The sequence below is a fragment of the Cuculus canorus genome, chromosome 5 (genome assembly GCF_017976375.1).
Source record: "Cuculus canorus isolate bCucCan1 chromosome 5, bCucCan1.pri, whole genome shotgun sequence".
NCBI lineage: Eukaryota > Metazoa > Chordata > Aves > Cuculiformes > Cuculidae > Cuculus > Cuculus canorus.
Genome location: NC_071405.1, coordinates 6,639,010 through 6,660,275, shown reverse-complemented (window position 1 = coordinate 6,660,275; position 21,266 = coordinate 6,639,010). Strand labels below are relative to the sequence as shown.

The 21,266-nt window shown below is 39.9% G+C and overlaps 1 protein-coding gene across 2 annotated transcripts in view; it reads left to right on the top strand.

Annotated features, from left to right (window-relative positions):
• JAG2 (jagged canonical Notch ligand 2) overlaps positions 1–21,266 on the top strand; it is a 69,628-nt gene that overhangs the window by 6,522 nt on the left and 41,840 nt on the right. For both annotated transcript variants that reach the window (XM_054068319.1, XM_054068318.1), the window contains exon 3: positions 20,275–20,329. In XM_054068319.1, the coding sequence (XP_053924294.1) occupies positions 20,275–20,329 (55 nt within the window). The remainder of the gene's footprint in view (positions 1–20,274; positions 20,330–21,266) is intronic.

Sequence of the window (21,266 nt, the reverse complement as noted above, 5' to 3'; positions counted from 1 at the left end):
CCATTTAGCACTGAAAAAGGTACTTGTTTACTGCTGAACCTGGGGGACACTAAGTATGTTTTATGCAGGAGAGAGTAAAAAAAAAATAAAAAATCACAAATGAAATGCCCTCAAGTGATAGAAAATAAGCTTTAGCTCTAAGATGTTGTTCTTTGTTCCATTGAAACTCTTCTTAAAAAAAATAAGCGCATGCAGCACACAGTTGCAAGCGCAAACACAGTTGAAAGCAATACCTGAGGGCAGGTAATAAGAGAGAGCAAGACGTTATGCCAAAATGTAAAATTCACCTGGTATAGCCATGGGTTATAATGCACGTGCATCTCGCCACGTTAGCAGAGGAAGTCAGCATGGAAAAAAATAATGTAGTTAATAGCTGTCTATTGATGAACTGTATAAATGTTTAATGTCTCGTTTGCCGGCAGCCTAACTATTTTCCTCAGTTGAAAGCTCAGCTGATAGCACAAAGCTTTCTTTTTAACGCTTGACCGTTGTTTTCAACCCTGCCTTCTGAAGGTGCTCCTTGCTTACTGGCTCTGCCTGATGGGCTTGTCAGTGGACTCCAGGACTGCTGTGCTAACTGGCAGGCCAAATTGCTTCTTATTTTGATTAGACACTTGTAATCCTTGTGCTCATAAAGCCTTCCCCTGCCTGTTGCAATTGATGGACAGCTATGTTGTCGATCAGAAAACGTGGATCCATGTTTCCTCAGTTTTGGGGAAGTAGATAAGGAATCACACATTTTTGCCTACTGTGTGCTGTATTTGATGAGAAATAAAAAAATTAAAATTAAAACTTTTTTGATCGTAAATTGAAGGTCAGGGCTGGGGCAATGGTTTATTATATGAATGATATCCCTTTAGTTTCAATTTACACTAAATGCTAAGAGTAGTCTGCAGGTTTTATGTTCTTTCTTTACAGAGGGTAATCGGGTGATGTTTTAGAGACTGGCTTTAGCAATGCTGGGTAGTGACAACTCCAGTTGATTTCAATAGCAGCTGCAGGTGTGACCTCTAAAAAAGAATCAAGGCCTTAATGGTGCGCACTTCAGAACCACCCTTTGAAAAAAGGATTTATTATTGGCATGCTGTGTGTGCCAGCAACTATTTGCAGCTTGCCCAGAATAGAAAGCCTAAAGACTTAAGTTTCATGTAACTATAGAAAATCTGTCTTCTAATTTTAAGCAGAAATATTCTTTGCGCTCTTAATCTTTCATGCAATGATGTCACTAAATCTAGAATTTCTTCTGTCTTTGAAATAAATATGCCTCAGAGGATAGTTTTCCGCTAACTATTTAAGCTTTTATATCTTAAAGTTCTGGTTTTTTTTTTTTTTGAATGTCACAGAGATGGTCAGATAGTAAAGAACACTTCTATTTATACTACTTGAAAGCTTGCTTAAATAAACACTTGCTTATTAATCAGAAACACTGAGGCTGAACTAAAACCTTGCAGACAAATAACTTTACCTCCCAGACACCGAGAGTGGTATGCTTACACACCGCTTGTCAGCTTTCTGATCTTTATTCCAGAAGGTGCTCCAGCCAGCTTATCAGTGAAATGCTACACTCTTAGCCACATGGTGTGGGCGTTAAATCTTTGAAAATGGAATAGAATCATAGAATCATCTGGGTTGGAAAGGGCCTTAAAGATCATGTAATTCCAAACTCCCTGCCATGGGCAGGGGCACCTCCCATTAGATCAGGCTGCTCAAGCCTGGCCGTGAACACTTCCAGGGAGGGGGCATCCACAACTTCTCTGGGCAACCTGTGCCAGAGCCTCACCACCCTCATTGTGAAGAATTTCTTCCTAATATCTAATCTAAATAGTCCCCCTTCCAATTTAAAGCCATTCCCTTTCATCCTAATAGGTATTATAGTAGTCAGGATTATTCTAGAGGATGGAGCTGGAGAAGAGGGTGAGGGCATGATTGATTCACTGCAGTGTGATAGAGGCTCTGTAGCACTGTCTCTGGGCTGTGTGAAGATGTTTCAAACACCATTTTCTCAAAAAAAACCCCAACAGTCTGCATATGAAAGGTCCGCTAAAGACATGACTGCTTGTAGCTTTAATCTTAACCAGTCAAGTTTATCTTTAACATGGTTGGGGTAAAACTATAATCGGTTGTGTTTATATCACACTTGCGTTGTTTGGCCTCATTGAGCCAAGTTCTCACCATGTTGTAGATTTTCTGAGCAATCCTGTGAAGTTCAAGGAAATCTGGCATAGATTTTGAGGAGCTTTGTGTTGTAAAAGGTACCTTCTGTGTTTGATGCTGCTGCTTATATTCCTTGCACAAATTCAGCTTCCTTTGAGTTACTATTATAGTTCACTGTTGGTCAGCACAAAAGCTGCTGAAAGTTAAGCTTTTGTCAAGTGATGAATCATGTGAAACAACTACGTTTTGTGGATGTGAAAAAATGCCAAAAATGGTTTACTGCATTTTTAATGTGTTTGTCAGTAATCAATTGCCACAAAGTTTTTCTTGCGTGAGAAGCGTTGCATTTGAGACAGATGTGCAAAGTAAATGATGATTTTATTTTTTTTGACTTTTAAAATTAGTTCGGTTTTTATTATCCTTGAGGGCCAGTGGCCTTCTGGACCCATTTTTGAGCAATGCCACAGTTTCACTACATGTAGGAGAGATGAGTAGAATTCATCCTTTCTGTGTAGTCTGACTCCTTCACTTGTTTTTCCTGTAGGTGTTGCTTGGTGTGAGTGTTGGCTCTGAAATACGCTCTATGAACATGCTTTACAAACTGCTCAAGTTCATAAATCAGCTATGGATGCATCATATACTTAGACATCTGCAGAAGCTTTAAATTACTGTGTGCCTGAAAGCTTCCCTCCCTCTTCTGAAAACAAGGCCAATGTTTTGTCAACTGTTGGTCTTGTTTGTGTTGGTTGCTCTAGATAGAGCTTCTCAACCTACTGAGGAGACTGAAAAGGGAGGGTCATTTTCCTGCTAGCCCATCAATTTACTTTCCTGTGGTTGTCACCAAGTCTAGCTGCTAGTGATCTTCTGACCTAGAGGTAGCTCTTGGGAGCAGCAGTTTGAAAGGAGAGAGGCTACTTCTAGGAGTGCAGAATAAGGGTATTCTGGCGTTGCTTCTGTCTCCTTAATGCTCAGCCAGATGCTCACACAAAGTGTAGTCGCTACTGTTCCTTGGCAGTAACTCCACCGTTCTCTTCCTCTTCAGCACTTGGATATGGATGGGCTTCTTCCCAGAAAGCTGCTCTGGCTTCTGGTTAGTGGGTGTCTAAAACCAGTGAATCTTTGGCCAGAGGTGACCACTGGCAGTACTGTCATATCCAGTTGGTGGCTTTTGGGCTGCATGTTCAGCTGTCGTGTCAACAGGAGGTGGACATGTAACCTGACCGCAACCCCCTTGCCCTGCCACTGCCCCCAGGGTTGGGGAATAAAGCGGTACGAATGGCCAGGACCATCTGTGCTAGGTTACGTGGGGCATCTGCTGAACTTCCACTTCCCATGAGGGTGTGAGACCCTCTTAGAGCTGCTCTGAGCTGCAGCCATACGCCCGGGGAGACCTGTTGGGATGGGGGGAGTTGAACCTGTGTGGTGGTTCTTGTGTAGAGCATCTTGAGTCAGGGAGGAGCGGCCATCTCTGATGTAACCATAGACTTTTTGTGCCTTTGCTTACTTTATGAGGAAAAATACTCTGTATAAAACGCAGTCTTTAAAACCACTGTCTTAAGCAGCGTCTGTTATGTGTCTGTTTGTTGAGCAATGATGCTAGACTGAGACTGAACAGATGAATTTGTTTTGCAGTTACTTGGATGCCTTTGGCTTGTTTTCTGGTCTGATGGCCAGAGTTTTGCTCAGAGTTACTTGGTTTTAGAAATCCAATGTGTGCAATGTAATAGATACGTTTCAGCATCACCAAAGATTTAAATACCATCCAGCTCTGAGATAAATGCTTGCTATTTACCTTGAATGTCTCTGTTGCTGCTTTTGATATTAGACCTTTTTCTTGTAGTTATGTTCAGAGAAAGCTTTGCTGTTATAAAATGTTGAGTTGAGCTATAGCTCGTGCTTATTTATTAAACTTCATTCCCAAGGTAATTTTTTAGAGTTGTAGTTAGCTTTTATTTTGTATAAAAAGGAGGGAAATTACAGGTTTATTTTTTAATTATTTCACATACTAAATAAAGTCTAAGAAGCATATTTGATGTTAAGATCTTCCAATAGTAAGTATTAAGAGGAGGCTCTTAGATGGAACTCATAGTAAGCACAGATTTTATCTGTGGTTGAAATGGTTGGTTGTTCCTCAGTAGCAGTTAGAATGCTGTATTAGGTGGAAGGGGCAAGGCATTTCAAGGCTAAATGACAATCTTAGTCTTACTTGATTAGAGCTTGCAGAGGTTGCTAAGAAACAGCCTAATAGTCCTTGAGTAACCAATTATATGCCCCTTGGACAGATGCACAGGTGCTCATTCTCTGAAGTTTTTTTTTTTAAATCTGAGATAAGGCTACGGTATTAGTACATAAACTGCAATCTGTTTACATCCTGCTTCAGGCTTGAAAGTCCTGATTATATGTATCTTGTTCCCAGCAGGATATGTTCTGTTTTGGTTTTTTTTTTTGTTCAGTACATTACAGTTTGAATATTACACTTAAATTGTTCTTGCAATCCTCCTTCTACTTCCAGATAGCCTGCTAGAGACCTAGCCTCTATGTTCAAATTGGATAAATTTTACATTTCTGGACTTTCGGGGAGTAGGCAATATTAATATTGATTTAGTATCCCACAGTTGGAACAAAATATTAGGTTTGTGTAGTGCTAGGTTTCTTTACTCCTTCTGTTGCAGGTCTCTACGTGCATGTTGTACTGAAGTGTTGTATGAGCTGGCAGTTAAAACATCAAATAGGATTCTTTCATTCTTCTCCCCTCACCCCGGCCCCCGAATATCTATAGTTCTGCTTATAGCATTATAAAGTTCAAATGTCTACCTTAAAACAGTCTGCGCTTTTCATTTTAAAGGTTCAGGATTCCAGCTGGAGAACTCAAGTTCTAATTAGGGAGCTTGTTCATACTTAGAAGGCTTGACTGACATGTGCTTTAAGCAGTAAGTTGAGAAATATCTAAATAGCTTAATTATTGATCTGGTCCCATCAAGACTGAAGTAGAAGCCTTTTGGAGTGTGCGATTTTTGGTACCATTTACTGTTCTTCCTGTTGATGACAGTTTTAATAGTGTTGGTCTGGTAACCTGTGCTGCTGCTCAATAGATTTTTTTTTTTGTGACAGTTTCTTTCTCTTACACAATGAACAAACTTTTTGGGGGGTGCTTTTGATAGATGTAATTCTTTTACATTACAATGACAGTTTTGTATTCCAACATGGAGTTTTTACTCTGTCTGGATGCATGTAATCAGCATTATTATATATAATCAAGTCTAGAAGTCAGGCCATGTTTACTTGGACTACTAAGAGCAAGTGTAGCCATCTGTTGCCCTGCACTAATGACTATTTTTTGTACACAACAATGAACTGATAGTGTCTCTTGTGTTGGTTATAAACTGTTGTTTAAACCATGTGTTTACATATAGGCCCAAAATATTGTAATGTTGAGTTTGGCTGTTGGAGACCTTAGTAGAACTGAGTATTGTTTCTGTGATTCATCTGCACAGACCAATAACACCTTCTCTCAGAAACTGAGGGAAGGGAAGGAAGAAGGGAAGCCGAAATGTTTAGACTTACATATGCACGTAGGGTGTTGGTTGTCAAATACTTAGCGCTCCGATGTTTGCTGCTAAGTTATGATAACTTCAGGGCTGTGTGGTTTATACCTTGTAGTCACTTGACATCTCCTCTTCTTCTGTAAGAGGTGAAGAGTAAAGTGGTTGCTCAAACCTAGCTGGTGGCAATTCTTTATACGTTAGTTCTCAAAATTCAAATCCACTTTTTCTAACTCCCAGATCACTGCAAATGTAAGGTAAATAAAATAAGCTTTAGCTGGCAGGAAAGATAGCCTTGGGTAGTGGCAGCATGCTATCAGTGATAATTTGTTTGTCCCTAAGGCATTAGGATGGATTTTCAAGATTTGGTAGTCTGTGAAACTTCAGCTTGCCAGGGCATCTGGAGAAGACAGAACAGCAGAAGAATCAGTGGCAAATGAAGTACTAAATAAGCTGCGAAGTGTTCTTGAGTACACATTCTTGAGTTGTGAATCCAGCTTCGGACTAGCAGAATTGCTCTTTTTTTTTTTGTTAGCTTACTTTACGTGGTTTCATTCTGTCCTTCACCGATACTCATCCTTATGAGGAAAGCTGTAACGCATACCCACCAGAGAAGTAACTTGGGATTGACAATGAAAGTAACTTGACTTGCCGAGAATCTTTTTCACAGCTTCCAGATATATGACAATGGGGGCAGAAGGGGGAAAAAAATAGAGGAACGTTCTTAATTCTCTTGCTTAAAGTAAACTTACAAGGTGAGAGCCTGCTTTCAAAGGTTGTTCTATGTACTTTTTACAAAGGTTTCCTTCCAAAGATGTGACAGTTTGGGGGTGGTGGTGGCTAATTTGTGATAATACAAAGCTGTATCAGATCTCTGGGTTACATTAGTCTGAAAGATATGATCTGATATCAAAGTTCTGTTGCTTTGTTATGATGGGATTGATCAAGTCTTGGTTGTCATGTATTCAAACGGGTACCTTGGAATTGCAGGCTACATATACTGTTGTAGGCTGTGCTTATTTGCTGCTGTAAGCAGTTCGTATTTACTAGCAATTAAATACAGCATCATGGTTGGTAAAGACTTACTGTAGCCACAAAATACTGTTCAGAAGGTTCAGTCCTGCTGCTGAAATGATACAAACATTTGGTTTAGGAACACGTTTATAAACTTACCTTTTTCATGCCTAAACTCTGGTGTTCCCGTGCATATTTAACTAAGTGTATGTCTGTGAGCGGAATCTCTGTTTAATCCTTGTGTGTTGATCTGCACAAAAGAACTTGCACCATCTCTTATGGTGGTGAGTCCTATTTTTCCGCTCAACTTATTTATTAAATTTATGGAGAATAGCAAGATATGAATATAGCTTTGGTTGTGTCTCTAGTGTCCCGATTCAGAGAGATGAGAAGGTTGTGAGTGAAAGTGAGCACCTATGTATGAAGTTGAAATAAGGTGTTTTCTTTCTGCTTGTTTCTCTGCCATCCTCTTTTGAATATCTGCACATGCTAAACTGAGCTGGTGTTTGGTTTTGGGCTCAAGGAAAGTTTGTGTATTATCCCTTTTTTCTGGTTTAACAACATTTCTGTTACTAGCCATAAGGAAATCCACAACCTATTTGTTAAGTCTCTTGTGAAAATGTGAGATTCAAGTTGACTGAAGCTGTCACACAACTCATGTAGCAATGAAACCTGGACACTTTTCTATGCTAAAAAGGCCTATGAAAGATACCTGTCCTCAGAGCCAATGCCACTGGAGAAAAATAATACCTCTTATTTGGAATTATATAAATGTTTGATCAGTCAGGTTTTTGCCATCACTACGGGTCAGCAAAGCCTTTACCTCATATCTTCTTTCAAATGTAACTCATACTGTCCCAGTAGCTCTAGAGTTGACTTGGTTGGGTAGGACTGATGTGAGAGTTGAAGAGGACTTAGGAAAAATGTGCCCTCGTTTCTGTGCTCCCTTAGGAACAGAGGTCGAGTGTAGGTCTCTGTTCTTCCTAAGGCAAGACATCTAGGCTGATTAGCTTGAATTGATTTTTGTGGGCGTTTGCTTTTTCAAAAACAAAGGGAAAGGCTGCAGTGCTGTCAACAGCTAGCATTATTTAAAAGGGTTAAGATTAAAATGCTACTCACTGTTCCGGGGAACTTTGCATACATAGAACTCGGGGGCATAGCTTTCTTTTTTCTATATTTGCCTACCTTCTCGGTATGCATATTTCCAATACAAAAGAGAGTGCATGCAGGTGTTCCTGTGTATAGAACAATAATTAAAACATGTTATTACATAGTTAGTTAAATTCCCTCTTGACTTCAAGTTGAAATTGTAACGATGCGTGGCTTGAAGTGCCCAGAGGACACTAATATCTATGCCACATGGAGCGAGGAGGGGAGGGGAAGAGTAGTATTAATTACTAGTTTGGCTTTGAATTCTAAATATTAGCAAAAAACAAGTCTTGTGCTAACCATTAACGGGTCTTCATGGTTGTTACTTATACTTCAAAAGAGGCAATCTAGCTACTCTCATTAATACAACACAAAAGTGTGTATATAATGGGCTTATTTATCTTGGACTTCTTCCAAAACTTTAGGAAAAGAGTAGTACTTGGTTAATATCAAGTTTGTCTGAAACAGTTCAAATATGGTAGCAAGTACCTAACTATCAGGATGTATTGTGCTTGTACATTTCTCTTTCAAGAGGATTTTTTCTTCTGCTTTCTAATTCCATCAATACTTTCTTCCGTTCTTTGCTATTGGATTAACTCAGTGGATTTCTGGAAATTGCTAGCGATAGTTCCAGCTGTGGTGGACAGAACTCTTACCTTAATAGCTGTAAAATCATGAAAGTATCTGAGATGTAAATAGCTTTTTTGTTCCTTTTGCATAATGATCAGGCAAAATGTTTATTGAAACTTAATCCTGTGACCCTTCGTGTAAACCAGTGTTATCTGGCAGGTTTCTGGCCTTTTTTTTTTTTTTTGGGGGGGGGGGGGGGCGTCCACTAAAATCAGAAACTAGCAGAGAAATGTCTGCTGGAATTGCTGCTCTTCTCCCTGAATAGGATGTAAGGAAAAACTATTATTTGAGATTCTAGCAGTTTTGCAGGGTTGATGCATGAAGGGTTAATTTAATTGTCCTTCCTGCTGCTTCTGCTCCAGACCTGTCAAAAAGAGGCAACACCGGGGGAGGTTACCTTGGGCTCTCCTGTTTGAGAGAGATGGGTAAAATACAGACTGTGGCACTCAACTTGGCTACCCTCAGGCAAACTAGTAGGATGTTGTATCTTTTCTTATGGTTGTAGTATAGCTACCAAAACAATATAATTCAGTATGCTGTTATATTTAAAATAGTTCTCTTTTGGTAACTGGCTGGCTTTTCTAATGTGTGATTTCTTTAATTTCTTCGAAGGTATAGAAGGAACATTTGCTGATGCTATTCTATGTCCCAGTTTGCTTTCCAGAGAAAGCATGATTGGAACAGACACTTTAATACCTGTATCAACAGATAATTAAAGATTGGTTAACTTCTAATCAGATTGCCTAAAGGTTTACAGAATAAAGGTGTTGAGTAAATTCACTAGCAGAGGGGAGCTGTGGAGGGATGAGTAATGCTTCTTTCGAGCATCGGTGTTTGCTGGTTGCATTTTGCTTTTGTGTTCTGAGCTCATCATTAACTCTGATCAGCTATTTAAAGAAAGATAAGTGACAAGTAAGATGGCAGTAGACATGTCCAGTGGATCTACGGATCAGATCAAATGCAGACAAAGTCTGTCATTCTCTTTGCAGGCTGGAGTGTGTGTGGTAGGGTAGGCTTCCTTTATGTAGAAGTAAAGCAGTTTTACTGAGCTGCTGAATGGTATGGAGTTTCTGGAAGTTTCTTTCCATGACTTTTTAAAGATCTGAAGAAGATATTCTGTGGGTACTGACCAGAATGTTTAAGGCACTTTTCCCGTACTGGGCAGCGTGCAAAAAGTTCAAATCCAAAAAGTCCACTTGAAATAGGTTTGCCTATCTAGGTGCGGCTTTGAAAGACCTGTGATATCTCAATTCCTGCTTTCTGACCCCTGCACGTTTTGCTCCTTTGGTTTCCTGAGGTCGCTAAGGATTCTGATCTCTGCCCACGTTCTGAATCTTTGTTGTCTAAACCCTGAGCTGAACCTGTGGTGACTGTCATGTACATGGCTACTGAGGCAGATCCAAAGGGCTAAGCAGGCACATCCACTGTTCCCCTGTATCAGGAGTACCTAGTGTATCCATGCAGAGTATCTAGCAGGAGCATTTAGGTAGAAATCTGGATGATGAATCTGGCTTGTGCTGAAGAGACTGGATCATCTTCCTGTGTCTGTCTGGGATCTTGAGTAATGATGATGCTCTAAGTCTGATGTCTTTATTTTTCCCTCTTAAATCTTTATTTATTATTTATTTATTATTAGCTGTTATTTCCAGACTGTCACAGATGCTCTTGCATGCACAGCTTTTGTGCCAGTCATGCTAACCTAATCTTCACCCTTCCTATTCTATTCTTTTCCTAATTCCTCCTGGAGAATATAGGTGTTGTTTTGTAAGCTCTTTTGTTCCTTCTTAGTGAGACTGGTTCCTGAGTGACTGAGAGGTCTAGCTTTTAAGGGGGAGGTATTTCTTACTTGTACTTCAGCTAGTGTGGAAGAACATGTCTGTCTGGAACTGTGATACCTGGCTCGGTGCCAGTGCAGAATTGCTTTCCTGGTGGAGTAGGAGTAACTAGGAATAGCACCAAGCTTCATCTATGTTGCACGGATGCCATTAGGGACTGGTTTTGCCTACTGTAAACAAAGTTTGGAGATGAATTGCCTAATTATTTCAGTTACCTCTCTGTAAACCTCAGTTTAGTCTTCCCCAAGACAAATACTGGTTTTCTTAGAGTTAAACCAGGATTTTTATACAAATGTGGTGATAAATTCTTCTCTGAAAAAGCTCTGTGAAATCAGAAAGCTTAGTGTTTCACTTGACACTTGTCAATCTTCAGCAAGTTAATAAATGAAAAATGCTTGTGGTAATTGTGCATTTCTTTTATCTTGCCTTGGATGACAGTATGTTCTGCTTTCAGTCACCTATCACTCTTAAAAGACTGTCTGAATTACGTTTTCCTCAGGGCGAGTTTTAGAAGCCTATAGTCCTCTGAAGCTTTATTCCAAATAGTAAGTTCTCCCAGTTACTAGCTCTAGCTCAGCTTGTCCTTTTTTCTGAATAGCATTCGTTACATTTACTGCAACAGGTGTATGGCTTGCAATGCACCTATTGCATTACATGGTTTGGTGATTTTTGCAAATATTTTACTTCTTGTGACATTTCAGTATTGCAGAAAGGAATCGTGATTAGATTTTTCAATTATGACTACTTCTGTCACTGCTTTCAAAGGGGAGTTGTGAGGTATAATTACAAATTAATTCAGGACTTTTTTTTGTTTCTCCTGGCTTTGCTTTTTTCCTCTAATGTTCCTACGTTGCGATTTTTGTTACCCTGGGGATAATTACTAGTGGCTTGGGCAGACATGCAAGATTAAACAGTGTAAACTTTTTCTTTATTAGTATCTTGTTTTAATGTCAGCCATCAGAAAAACTGGAATACTTGCTTCAGAATAGCACCCATACAGAAACAAGAGTTCGTGGAACATAAGCAAATGTTCATGGAAGTCTTTGGGGAAAGAATATGGAAATCTTTTTTTTTTCATTATCCAAAGCTTTGTTTTCAACCTGGGAACTTCCTAAACTAGTTGTGATTGGTCTCTGAAGTATTTGTGCTAGTCTGCCCTCGGACACGCACCACTTTGTCCTTAGGCAACCTGCGTAACATTTTGCCAGTCCTTGCATGAAGTGCCATCTTTTCTTTTTTTGACCGTGACTCCTGCTAGCTTAATCTGTTGCCCTTTAGTTCTTCTCAAGAACAGGAAAATGGATAGTCTATTCCTAATCATCCCAAGGGCCTTTTTAGCTTTGTAAAGTTCTCCAGGAATGACAGAGCTGGTCAAAACTCCTTAGCCTGGATGAGTCAGATAGTGAGGAGTTTTGACCAGCTCTGTCATTCCTCTCATGGAAATCATTTGGTTCTTTGTTTGTTTTTCTTACCTTTTTCTGGACCTTTGATTTCCAAAATCTGCTTTTTGGGGGATGCTATTCATCCCATCTCTTGGGAGAGGGAGAACTGCACTGCATCCTCCAGCCTCCAGTTACAGAATTGCATGTTGACATAACACTAAAAGTGAATGGTTTTTCCCTTGGTTTCCCCCCTATTCTCTAGCCCACCCTTCCAGCCAGGGTGCATTTTCCAACTGACTTCTGAATATTAAGTGGTCAAGACATGAGTGAGAGTGGGAAGCAGGTCTCTTGATCAAAGAAGTCTACGTTGAGCTTGCTTAGCTTAGCTAGAAACAAGCTGGCTTTGGTGGGTGGAAGGAGTAGATGTTTGAAACCTTGCTTAGCAATACAAATTTGCATAGAACAACAAAGTCACAAGGGGTGTTAACTCAGGAGTATATGAGGCTGTATGAAAATGTGTTTACATTCAGCAAGGTTGGCAGTTTAAATGCTGTATTCCTGTAACGACAATTGGTACAAAGTATTCTTGGATACTGTAGAAAGATCAAGAAATCATTGACAAGATGAAACTGTGTATATGTTAAGTCTAAACTGGTTTCAAGACCTCCTAGAATCTCACTGTTCTAGTCACTAGAATAAAATTGTTACTGATAATTCACCTAAGATTAAATTATTTCTTTCATGAGCATTACACTTGTTCAGCTGCTTGACCAAAGCAAAAAATAATTAATAAACGAGTATTTTTGGTTGAGACTTGGGGAACACTGGAAGTGCCTAGAGGTGGCATAAGCAGAAGGCGTTTGTGGTAGAATGGAAGTGTTTCAACAAAACTAGTAAACTTAGCAGCTTATAGCTTGGATTGGTATTAAACATCAAATTTTTTCTTTGTACTTGCTGGAAAATCTCAGCAAAGGCAAGTTATCACAGGAGCCCGTGTATCTGAGCAGCCAAGTTTTCACTGGTGCTTTTGGGGTTCTTTTTCTCTTGTTTAGTTCTGAAAGTATAGGGAAAACAAATGATTTGGAAGCCAGTCCTGTGGTGTTTGTTCAAATTTAAGTGATCACAGGTGACAGCTTGGATTTCAGAGTTGGAACTTAATCTCCCCGAGTATAGCAGAGATGTGTATATGCTGAAGTCAAGGAAAGGGGGATGGAGTAGGGTGGGGATGAATAGCACGTAACTATAAAAAGCAGAGGCAAGGACTGGCATTGCTGCTATGCACGTAATGGTAAAGGCACTGCTTTAAAATAGGGATGAGGTCTTCTAGAACCTTTAGTGTCCTGTGAACCGAGAGTAGCCGGCAGATCAACTTTTCTTCAGTAGGTCCTGATGACTGCTGCTGGGTCAGATCTGCAGTTTTTCTCAATAGGAAGCTAATGACTGACTTCTGGCACAGTGAACACTGTTTGTGAGGTGCGTGCTTCCCATTTACTCATGGATGCTGCTGCTCTGTCTGTAGCAGTTGTCTGACAGAGCGTGCTATCAAAGGTCAGGGCCAGTACTGAGGTACTGGAAATAAATACTCAGTCTCTAAGACATCATGTGTCACAAGGATGAATTGGCTGAGTTTTGCTTTGAGTTTCTGTCGAGGGTGTTAAGTTATAAGACACTTGTGGAGTCTTTCATCTGAGGATTTAGCTTCTCATATGCAGATGCATCTCCAGAGAGCTTTCTCTTTGCTCAGTATGCGGTGTGAGCTGCGTTTGTGTTCCCCCTTGAGGAGCTGTTGTTGGAGACATGGCATTTTGGCCTCTTCTGAGCTACCTGAAAATGTGTCATTGTTTCTGCAGGAATTTGCTAAAGCTAGTAGGTGACTCCAGATGATTTCTTTTAGCTGCTTGCTGTCTGTGATATAGCAAGACCCCCTCATATTAAGAAACTGTTGCATTCTGCCATAGCAGCAGGATCAGAGAATCTTCAAAACCTTCACTTCAATATTCCTGCAGACACATCATTTGGTAAGGTATGTAATGATCTAGTAGTTTGATCACTTTGGAGAGAAGCACACTATGCTCCTGTTTCACAGAGTACTCGGCACTGCCAAGTAGATGATGTAATACCCCTTGGAGTTCCTCCTTGAAGTTGTTTTATCTTTAGATGTTTGCACCTGGTTGTTGGTAGGATACTTCCACCCAGTTGCTGGGCAATTTTCTTTAACTGGAGGTGAGTCTCTACCTGGGTGTTAGATTTGATATATTAACTCTGAAACTGACTCTAGCTTATTCACCTGTTGTTTTTATTCATGCTCCTTTTGCAATGAAATGAGTCTTAATAGTCTAGACATCTAGATTTCTCCCTGCCACCCCCACATGTGTACACACATACACACCCCTTCAGTTTTGACTTTACTTAGTTTGGGTGAGGGAGTGGAATTAAAGTTTCAAACTCATGTAGGCAGAGATCAGCTGTTGGCTGTTAACCATGGCAAAAAATACCCCCTTCTCCTCCCCTGGTTTTGCAGACTTCCTGAAGATTGTCAGGTGGAGCTGATTCACATGATTTCCCCTGAAACATCAGTAAGGCTCCAAAGCTTGTAAACATCATCCTGCTTTTGTGACAGGGCCAAGAGCAGTATAACTACAGTAATTATTCTCAAATAGAAGGATGCAACTTGTTTAAGTGCTTTCTGCTATCTGCTGCTGGTGTTTGTAGGACTGTAACCTAGCCTTCCACAGAACTTCTAACAAAATGAGTTTATTTGGCTTCCAGAGAGAAGGCTTTTGTTTAGGACTCGCTATGCCAATGGTGTGCACTTCTCAAATGAAAAGTGAGGGTTTAGAGGATGAGCTCCTTCATAATTTTGTATGGTGGAACGGCCTTTGCATTCAGCAGATGAGCTCTTGCATGTGAGCGTGGCTGAAACATCCTTCAAGTTCCAAAAATCAGCTCTATCTCTCCCCCAAATGGGGAACGTTTATTCCCTCAGTAATGGTCTCCATTATGTCTTTGTAATGTGTGCTTCTAGAAGATCAGTCTGCAGGGTTGTTCCATCTGCCTGCCCTTAAACCTGTGTTGAGGATGAGTCCTGTATCTTTTCAGAGTCCTTCTTCAATTTCTTCCTTACTCTTCCTGTACACTTCTGGTTTATTCATGAGGACATTGTAAGAACTTGCCTAACTGCAGAGCTCCTGGGGAAGGAAATAGAATATGCTTGCCTTCAAGTCGGCTCTTCCCGTGGCAAGCAGGCTGCTTGGAGGAGGGGGAGAGAAGCTTAAGGGAAAAAAAGCAGGGAGAGGAAGGAGTGTCCAGACCTGGGCTTGCGTGAGTTCTTTAGAAGTTTCTTAGGAAAGCAAATCTGAGAGTTGACGGTGTTGATGAAGACTTAATGGACTTGGTTGCAAGAAGTACTGGTGATGACTTATTTCTAGTCTAATTTCTGTCACTTCTGGAATAAGGATAGTGGTGTGCTGCTGGCTTTTGATGTGTTTTTACTGTTGAAATGCTCAAATACAAATGTTGCATCTCCTGGATTGAGGTTTGAAAGGAAGTGATACTGACTGCTGCTGAGACCTGGCATTTACTGTGGGACTATGGAACAGAGAGATAATGTGCTGTCTGGATTTGTTTAGGAGCCACATTTTTTCTAATTCATAGCAGATTCCTTCTAAGTTTTTTCCAAGTAGAAACTCCAGTCAAAGTCCTTATTCACATTAACTTGATAATTCTTTGTCAGATAGAAGTGTTCCAATAGACAACAGCTTGAAATTGAAGCAGAAAATGGCAGCTGTTGATTTCACCTCAATTGTAAGTTTTCACATTTTTCAGACTTTGAGTTGGAGAATGTAAGTTCTGAACCTGATTGCAAATGCTGTCAGCAGATGGATCCCTTTTCTTGGGATGAAAAGTCTGACATGCCTGTTTTGCCAAAAACATGATCAGTTTTGAATGTTGACTTGCAAATATCAAGGTAATAGTAGTAGTTCATGAAAAGATAATGCCAAACCAATATTGCAGGTCTTGTTTTCCCCCTCCCCAGAAAGGAGAGAGGATGGGATGGGGAGTGTTTTGTTTAGCCTAAACAGTGGAATAATGCTTTGAAGTTGCTTTTGTCAACACCATTCCTGAGAAAAACACAACTGAAAGAGCATCACCAGGATAAACAGGCTTAATTTGTATCTTTCCAAACTGTGTGGCTGTTCTATTCAGTTAGTTTCTAAGAAATGGCATTCTCATAAAGCGATACTGTTCTGCAGAAGTGTACTAGTGCTTCTCTTCTGACACATAGCCTTTAGCATCTTCTGAGGTTTGGTTTAATGAGCACAAATGCTGTCTTGTATTTAGTTCTTTCTGGAAGAGAAAAGACAAAGACACCAAAGTCAGTAGAATCAAGTGTATTTTCAGTGCAGTATGTTCATCCCCATCCCCTCCCTTTCCAATTGTGCCATGGTCACTTTTAAAATATTTTCTAAATATTTTGCTGGTCGAAATGAGCAACAAATACTACTTCACAGAGCTTTTTCTTTGTGTAAGAAGAGACTGGAGTGTGCATGTCCTGCTGCTGAGGTGCTGGTCTTATCAGCCTACAAGAAGAGGTCTGTGTAAGTTAGAAAAGAAGCAGGTGTGGTGGTGTGTGTATATTACGTGTAAATCACTCATGAATTTCAGGCATTCTTAGGATATTTGCTAAAAAAGTAGTTTTCTGTTGAATTTATGCAGCAACTTGGACATACATAGCTACATCAATCAATACGCTTTGCGAGAACTTCTTGCCTTAAATAGCTTTTAGGCTAGCTTATTCTTATTAAGGATATGTTAAAGAGCCAATACACTGCTGGATGATGCGAGGGGTGAAGATTCACTGTATAGATAGGTTCTGGACAAGAACGAAATTAATGCAAGTTCTGTAACTTCTTTTGGAAGCACAGTTTAAGAAAGACCTTGTCCAGTATAATTATCTGTTCTACAAAAGTTTCTTGCAGCTGGTGCTAGCTGAACATATGCTGAGTAGTCTGTTAGCTTGTTGTGGAGTGTGGACATGAGTAATGCAAGACAATGGTAAAGCTTTTCTAAAATGAGTATACCATTACGTAAGCTAAAAGTATTCTTCGAATTTGATACCCATTACTGAGCCTGTAGCTCTTGCACTTATCAGACAGGGTTATGGTATGGGCAGATATGTGGGTATTAAAATTTACACTTAAGAAATGGTTTAGGTAGTCAAGGAAATATTTCTGGAAAACTCTGTGCAGTGCATTGTGAACACAGTAACACGGATGCTTCTTTAAATTTTCAGCTCTTGTTGTACAGTGAAGTGTAAAATTCAGAAGGACTTCAGCAGATATGGGAGGTTTGATACCTGTTGGGAGACAGGAAGAAGTTTGGGTTTTTAACCAGTAAATTAAGGGTTTGTTTCCTGTTTTGAGGTGTAGTGATTGTAACTCAACAATCCATGCTACCACAGAATGGAATTACTCTTTAAAGTTATTGAGTAGCTCGAGGTGAGGAAGAGATGACAGGTTGGGTTGGTAACCTTAACTGTCTCTTTCTAGAGAAAGAATAGCCACAAAAATCAGTTCTTGTTGTGCTTGTTGAGGGGTTTTGGAGGATGACTATGTAGCTGTCAGAAGAAGGCAGGAAGTTGCACAACTGAATTGTCCCAGCTGAAACTGATTTTCCAGTAAATGTGTTTGTCTACTGTTTACTGCTCTTTGAATAACATTTCCTATGAGTGTGACCACAAGCCTTCCTAAAATGTTACACTCCATATGCTTGCTCACATGTGAATGCCAAGTGTTTGCCTGTTAACGCAGAAGTAGACATGGGAGAGCCAAGGCTGTGGGATGCCAGTAAGTTAAAGGATTCAATAGTGTGAGTCTTACCTTTGTTGTGTGTACTTTAGCTTTTTATAGATGGGTTTATAGTTTTTGGTGGCCAGCAGTGGGAGGAGGGTAAAGCCAATGCTTGAAATGGGGCCAGTAGAGCACAGGGCTTGCAGAACCCTGTCTTTGCCCTGCCTGCCACGAGGAGGCATTGCGGGCTGCGGAGGTCTGTTATATGGCCAGAAATTCAGTTTCATGTCTTGGGAAGAGCTCTATGTCAAAGTCATAGTTGCTTGTAAAGTGCTGTTAAGCAGTAATACTCAACTCGAGTCTATGCCAGCTTCGATGGTCAGATTTGCCACCAGAGCTATGGGACTTCTTATTTTAACCATCTTCAAATGAGTAGAATGCCTCTTCATGTCCATTCCCACCTTCCAGCGTGTGCATGCTAGAATAGTGCATTGCAAGGAGCTCTCTTTACCCACAAGAATTCCCCTGCATCCTAGGCAGAGATAGAAATCTGCTTTCAAGTGGAATGACGGGAAGATACAGTTGACCGATGTGTTTCCTAAGGCAGGAAGTCCAGATTAAATGTTTTTCTGTCTTAGCCTGTGTGGGTAGTCAGATGCAATGGCCAGCTCGCAAAAGGAAAGACCAGTGCTTACATAATATGAGTAAGTAGACATCTGGAAGCACTTGAACGCTGTTTTGTACTTCCAATACAAATCAATGAAACACAGGAAAACTGAGGGATATGCTGGAAGATCAGTTCCTAAAAGTAGGGAAGGTAGATTACAGAGATTTGGATCATGCACTGATTTGCAGAATTGTGCCTAGGTTAACACTTATTTGAACCAAAGTAAGGAGACGTCCAATTACTATAAGGTAATGTTGGGGCAATACTGTTTAGCACTCATTCTCTGATACTATTCGCTTTATTTTTCAGGTTGCAGTTTCGTAGAAGGGTGGCAGGGGAAAACAGGGAGTTGGGGGGTGACGCTACAGAAACGCTTCACTCATTTAAAAAGAAAATAATGGTGGAGTTATGTTCTATATTGTCATATTTCAGAAGGAGAAGGCCTTTCATTTCTCATCTGATCTCCATTAGTTGTTCTTTCCAAGCCCAAGTATGCCTCTGTCCATTATAGTCCCTGATGAGCTTCCCTTTCCCCCTCTTTCCTTGAGTGTAGTCTATTTACCACTAAACCTTTATCTGTTTCAGTGATGGAAAATCTTCCCCAGTATACATCTGAAGGCTGGAAGTACAGGAGAAACGCTTTTCAAAGGCATAGCTTGTGGCTTATATGTTAATATAACTAAGCAATAGAAAAACACGTGCTTAGTGAAGTGCATTTCTGAATAGACTCATCCCTTGCTGTTGTAGGACCTCAGGCAGAGCCCTTCTGCTTAGGCTGCTGCTCTGTTCTTTGCTGCTGCCCTAGAATAGGGAAATTTTGGTGTTATGATCAACCTTTCTTGGTGAGGAGGTGAGGGGTGTAAAAAGCACTTAGAAGATACCTCATAGTAAAAATGTCCAGTGTATAGTCTTAGCACCTTATGAAAGAGAGCTGCATTTTTACATAATCCTCTTCTAAAAGTGATGCTCTTAATTTCTTGGCTGAACGTCCCCAGGCCCGTGTGAATTCACAGATCGTTATCCTGTGATTTCTGCACACATTAAGGCTTGGCTCTGCTGTATTTAACAAGTTTCAGGTTTTGGTTTAGCTTGCTTATAAGCATAAAGATGTGTGCATGAGGGTTTTAGGGTCATGGTGCCGTAACTTTCTGTTCTTGGAGCTTTTCCTTTTAAAAGTATGTAAGAATTTCAGTAACTTGGACAAACTAAACTATTTAAGTTGGAGGTTTAGACAGCAACTCTTGTTAAACTCAAACAAGGTAGACGTTACATGTATGCATAAGGTAACATTTTCCTAAATAAGTTTAGAATTTGAATACCAACATCTATCCTGTGTATTTGGTCCTAAAACAAAAAAAAAAAAAGCCCAAAGCCTTACTTTAGCCTTCGTGTTTTTTCTGAATGATTTTAAAACTGTCTGAAATCATGCTTTTCCTCTTTCCTCAGGAGAAAATATACTACCAAGTGTGATTAATAGTTTCTCTTCCATGTCTTCTGCCGGTCCGTTTTCCAGGCTACCCCTTTCATGAGTTGAAAGCCTTAAGTTCTTGATTAGGTGCAGGGTAGATTTTTGTGTGTTTCTTCTTTAGATATGTTTTCTTAGAAATCAGCAACCAGATCTCTTCTAGACTGATCTTTTGTGAGCTTCCTAAAGGATGGCTCTGATCTTATTCCTTTTTCTTTTTTTTTTTTTTTTTTTTTTTGGTGTTTGGTTGGCTAGATCTTAAATATCTTAGCTGTTTCTCAGTGTTCAGAACCCCTCACTTCATTCAAACCTTTTAGGGCTACTTCTGAAAAGGTTTTCTGTGGCTAAACAAAGCTAAGAATTAGATGCAGTGGGAGGCAAAGAATAATATTTCAGACTGTGGTGGTGGTGAATGTTTTTGTTTTGCTGTTGGCGTACTTTGCCCCACAATTTTTATACTATTATATTTCATACTTTTCAGAAGATGCCTTCAAGGTTTTTCACATGACAGCAGAGAAGTGAAATTTTTAACTACTTCCACTTGGCTTTCTGGTAGCATCAATATCTACTTATTGCAAATTGCTGTTTGTCTGGTGTGTAAGAGCAGTCTTTTATTACTGTCTAACTGATGTCTTCTTTCTTTTCAGAGATCGTTCACGTTAATAATAGAAGCATGGGATTGGGATAATGATACAAAACCTGGTGAGTATTTATGTAAAAGTTCGGAGTTTTCACTTACTCTGTGCTGTGCGTGCACAGACTGGGGGAGAGGGACATGCTATAGTGCTGCAATTAGCTATCCCTGCGAATCAGTCTGAATGCAAGTGTGTTATCCAAGTAAAGGGCATATACAAATCCAAGCGGTGAATAACACGTTAGGAAATGTGACAAGTTACTACTGGTAGGAAAAAGTACGCACGACAGTAAGTGAAAGGCTGTAATATGTGACTCAACTTTAAAGTATTTTTAAAAATCATGGAAGACCCATTTTTATTAAAGGAAAGCTGTCTGTGCTGTAGAGTTGCAGTTTAAATTCTCCTCAGTTTACCCATAACCATGTTGTGCAATACTTGTCATTTTTTTTTGTTGAAAATGTTCTAATTCATGGTATGATTCCTTCTGTTTGTTTCTCCTCAAGTCCTGAAAGTTACCTTTCATTTCTGCCTTGTAAATGCTGTTTCTCAGTATCAGAGCAGGGCTATTGATCTGCAGAAAAAGCAAGATTATTGTATAAATACTTCAGAATCATATGGTTGCCATATTGTTGCTAAAGTAGGACTCCAACTAGAACTTTGGTAATAGTTTACAAGCTTGTCTTAAAATAATCACTGCTTTTGGTTACAGGTGTTGGGTAACTTCAGACTTTCATTTTGATTAATGGTGGATTATTTAATCTTGACTGGGATCAATACAGAGGAAGATAAATGTTTGGATGCTATGATATGGAAGGTTCACATTCCAATCATCATCAGTTTCTTCTAATGATAGGTTCTGTTCTCTGCTGCTTCTCTGACCATCCTGATCAAGATACATCAAGCATAAAAAATTGGCAAGGCTCAATTGCTATTAAGGCCATGTTAGAGTTTCAAGGTCTTTTTCCATGAGGATTGGGATCAGTCCTGCTTGCATTTTCCTGACA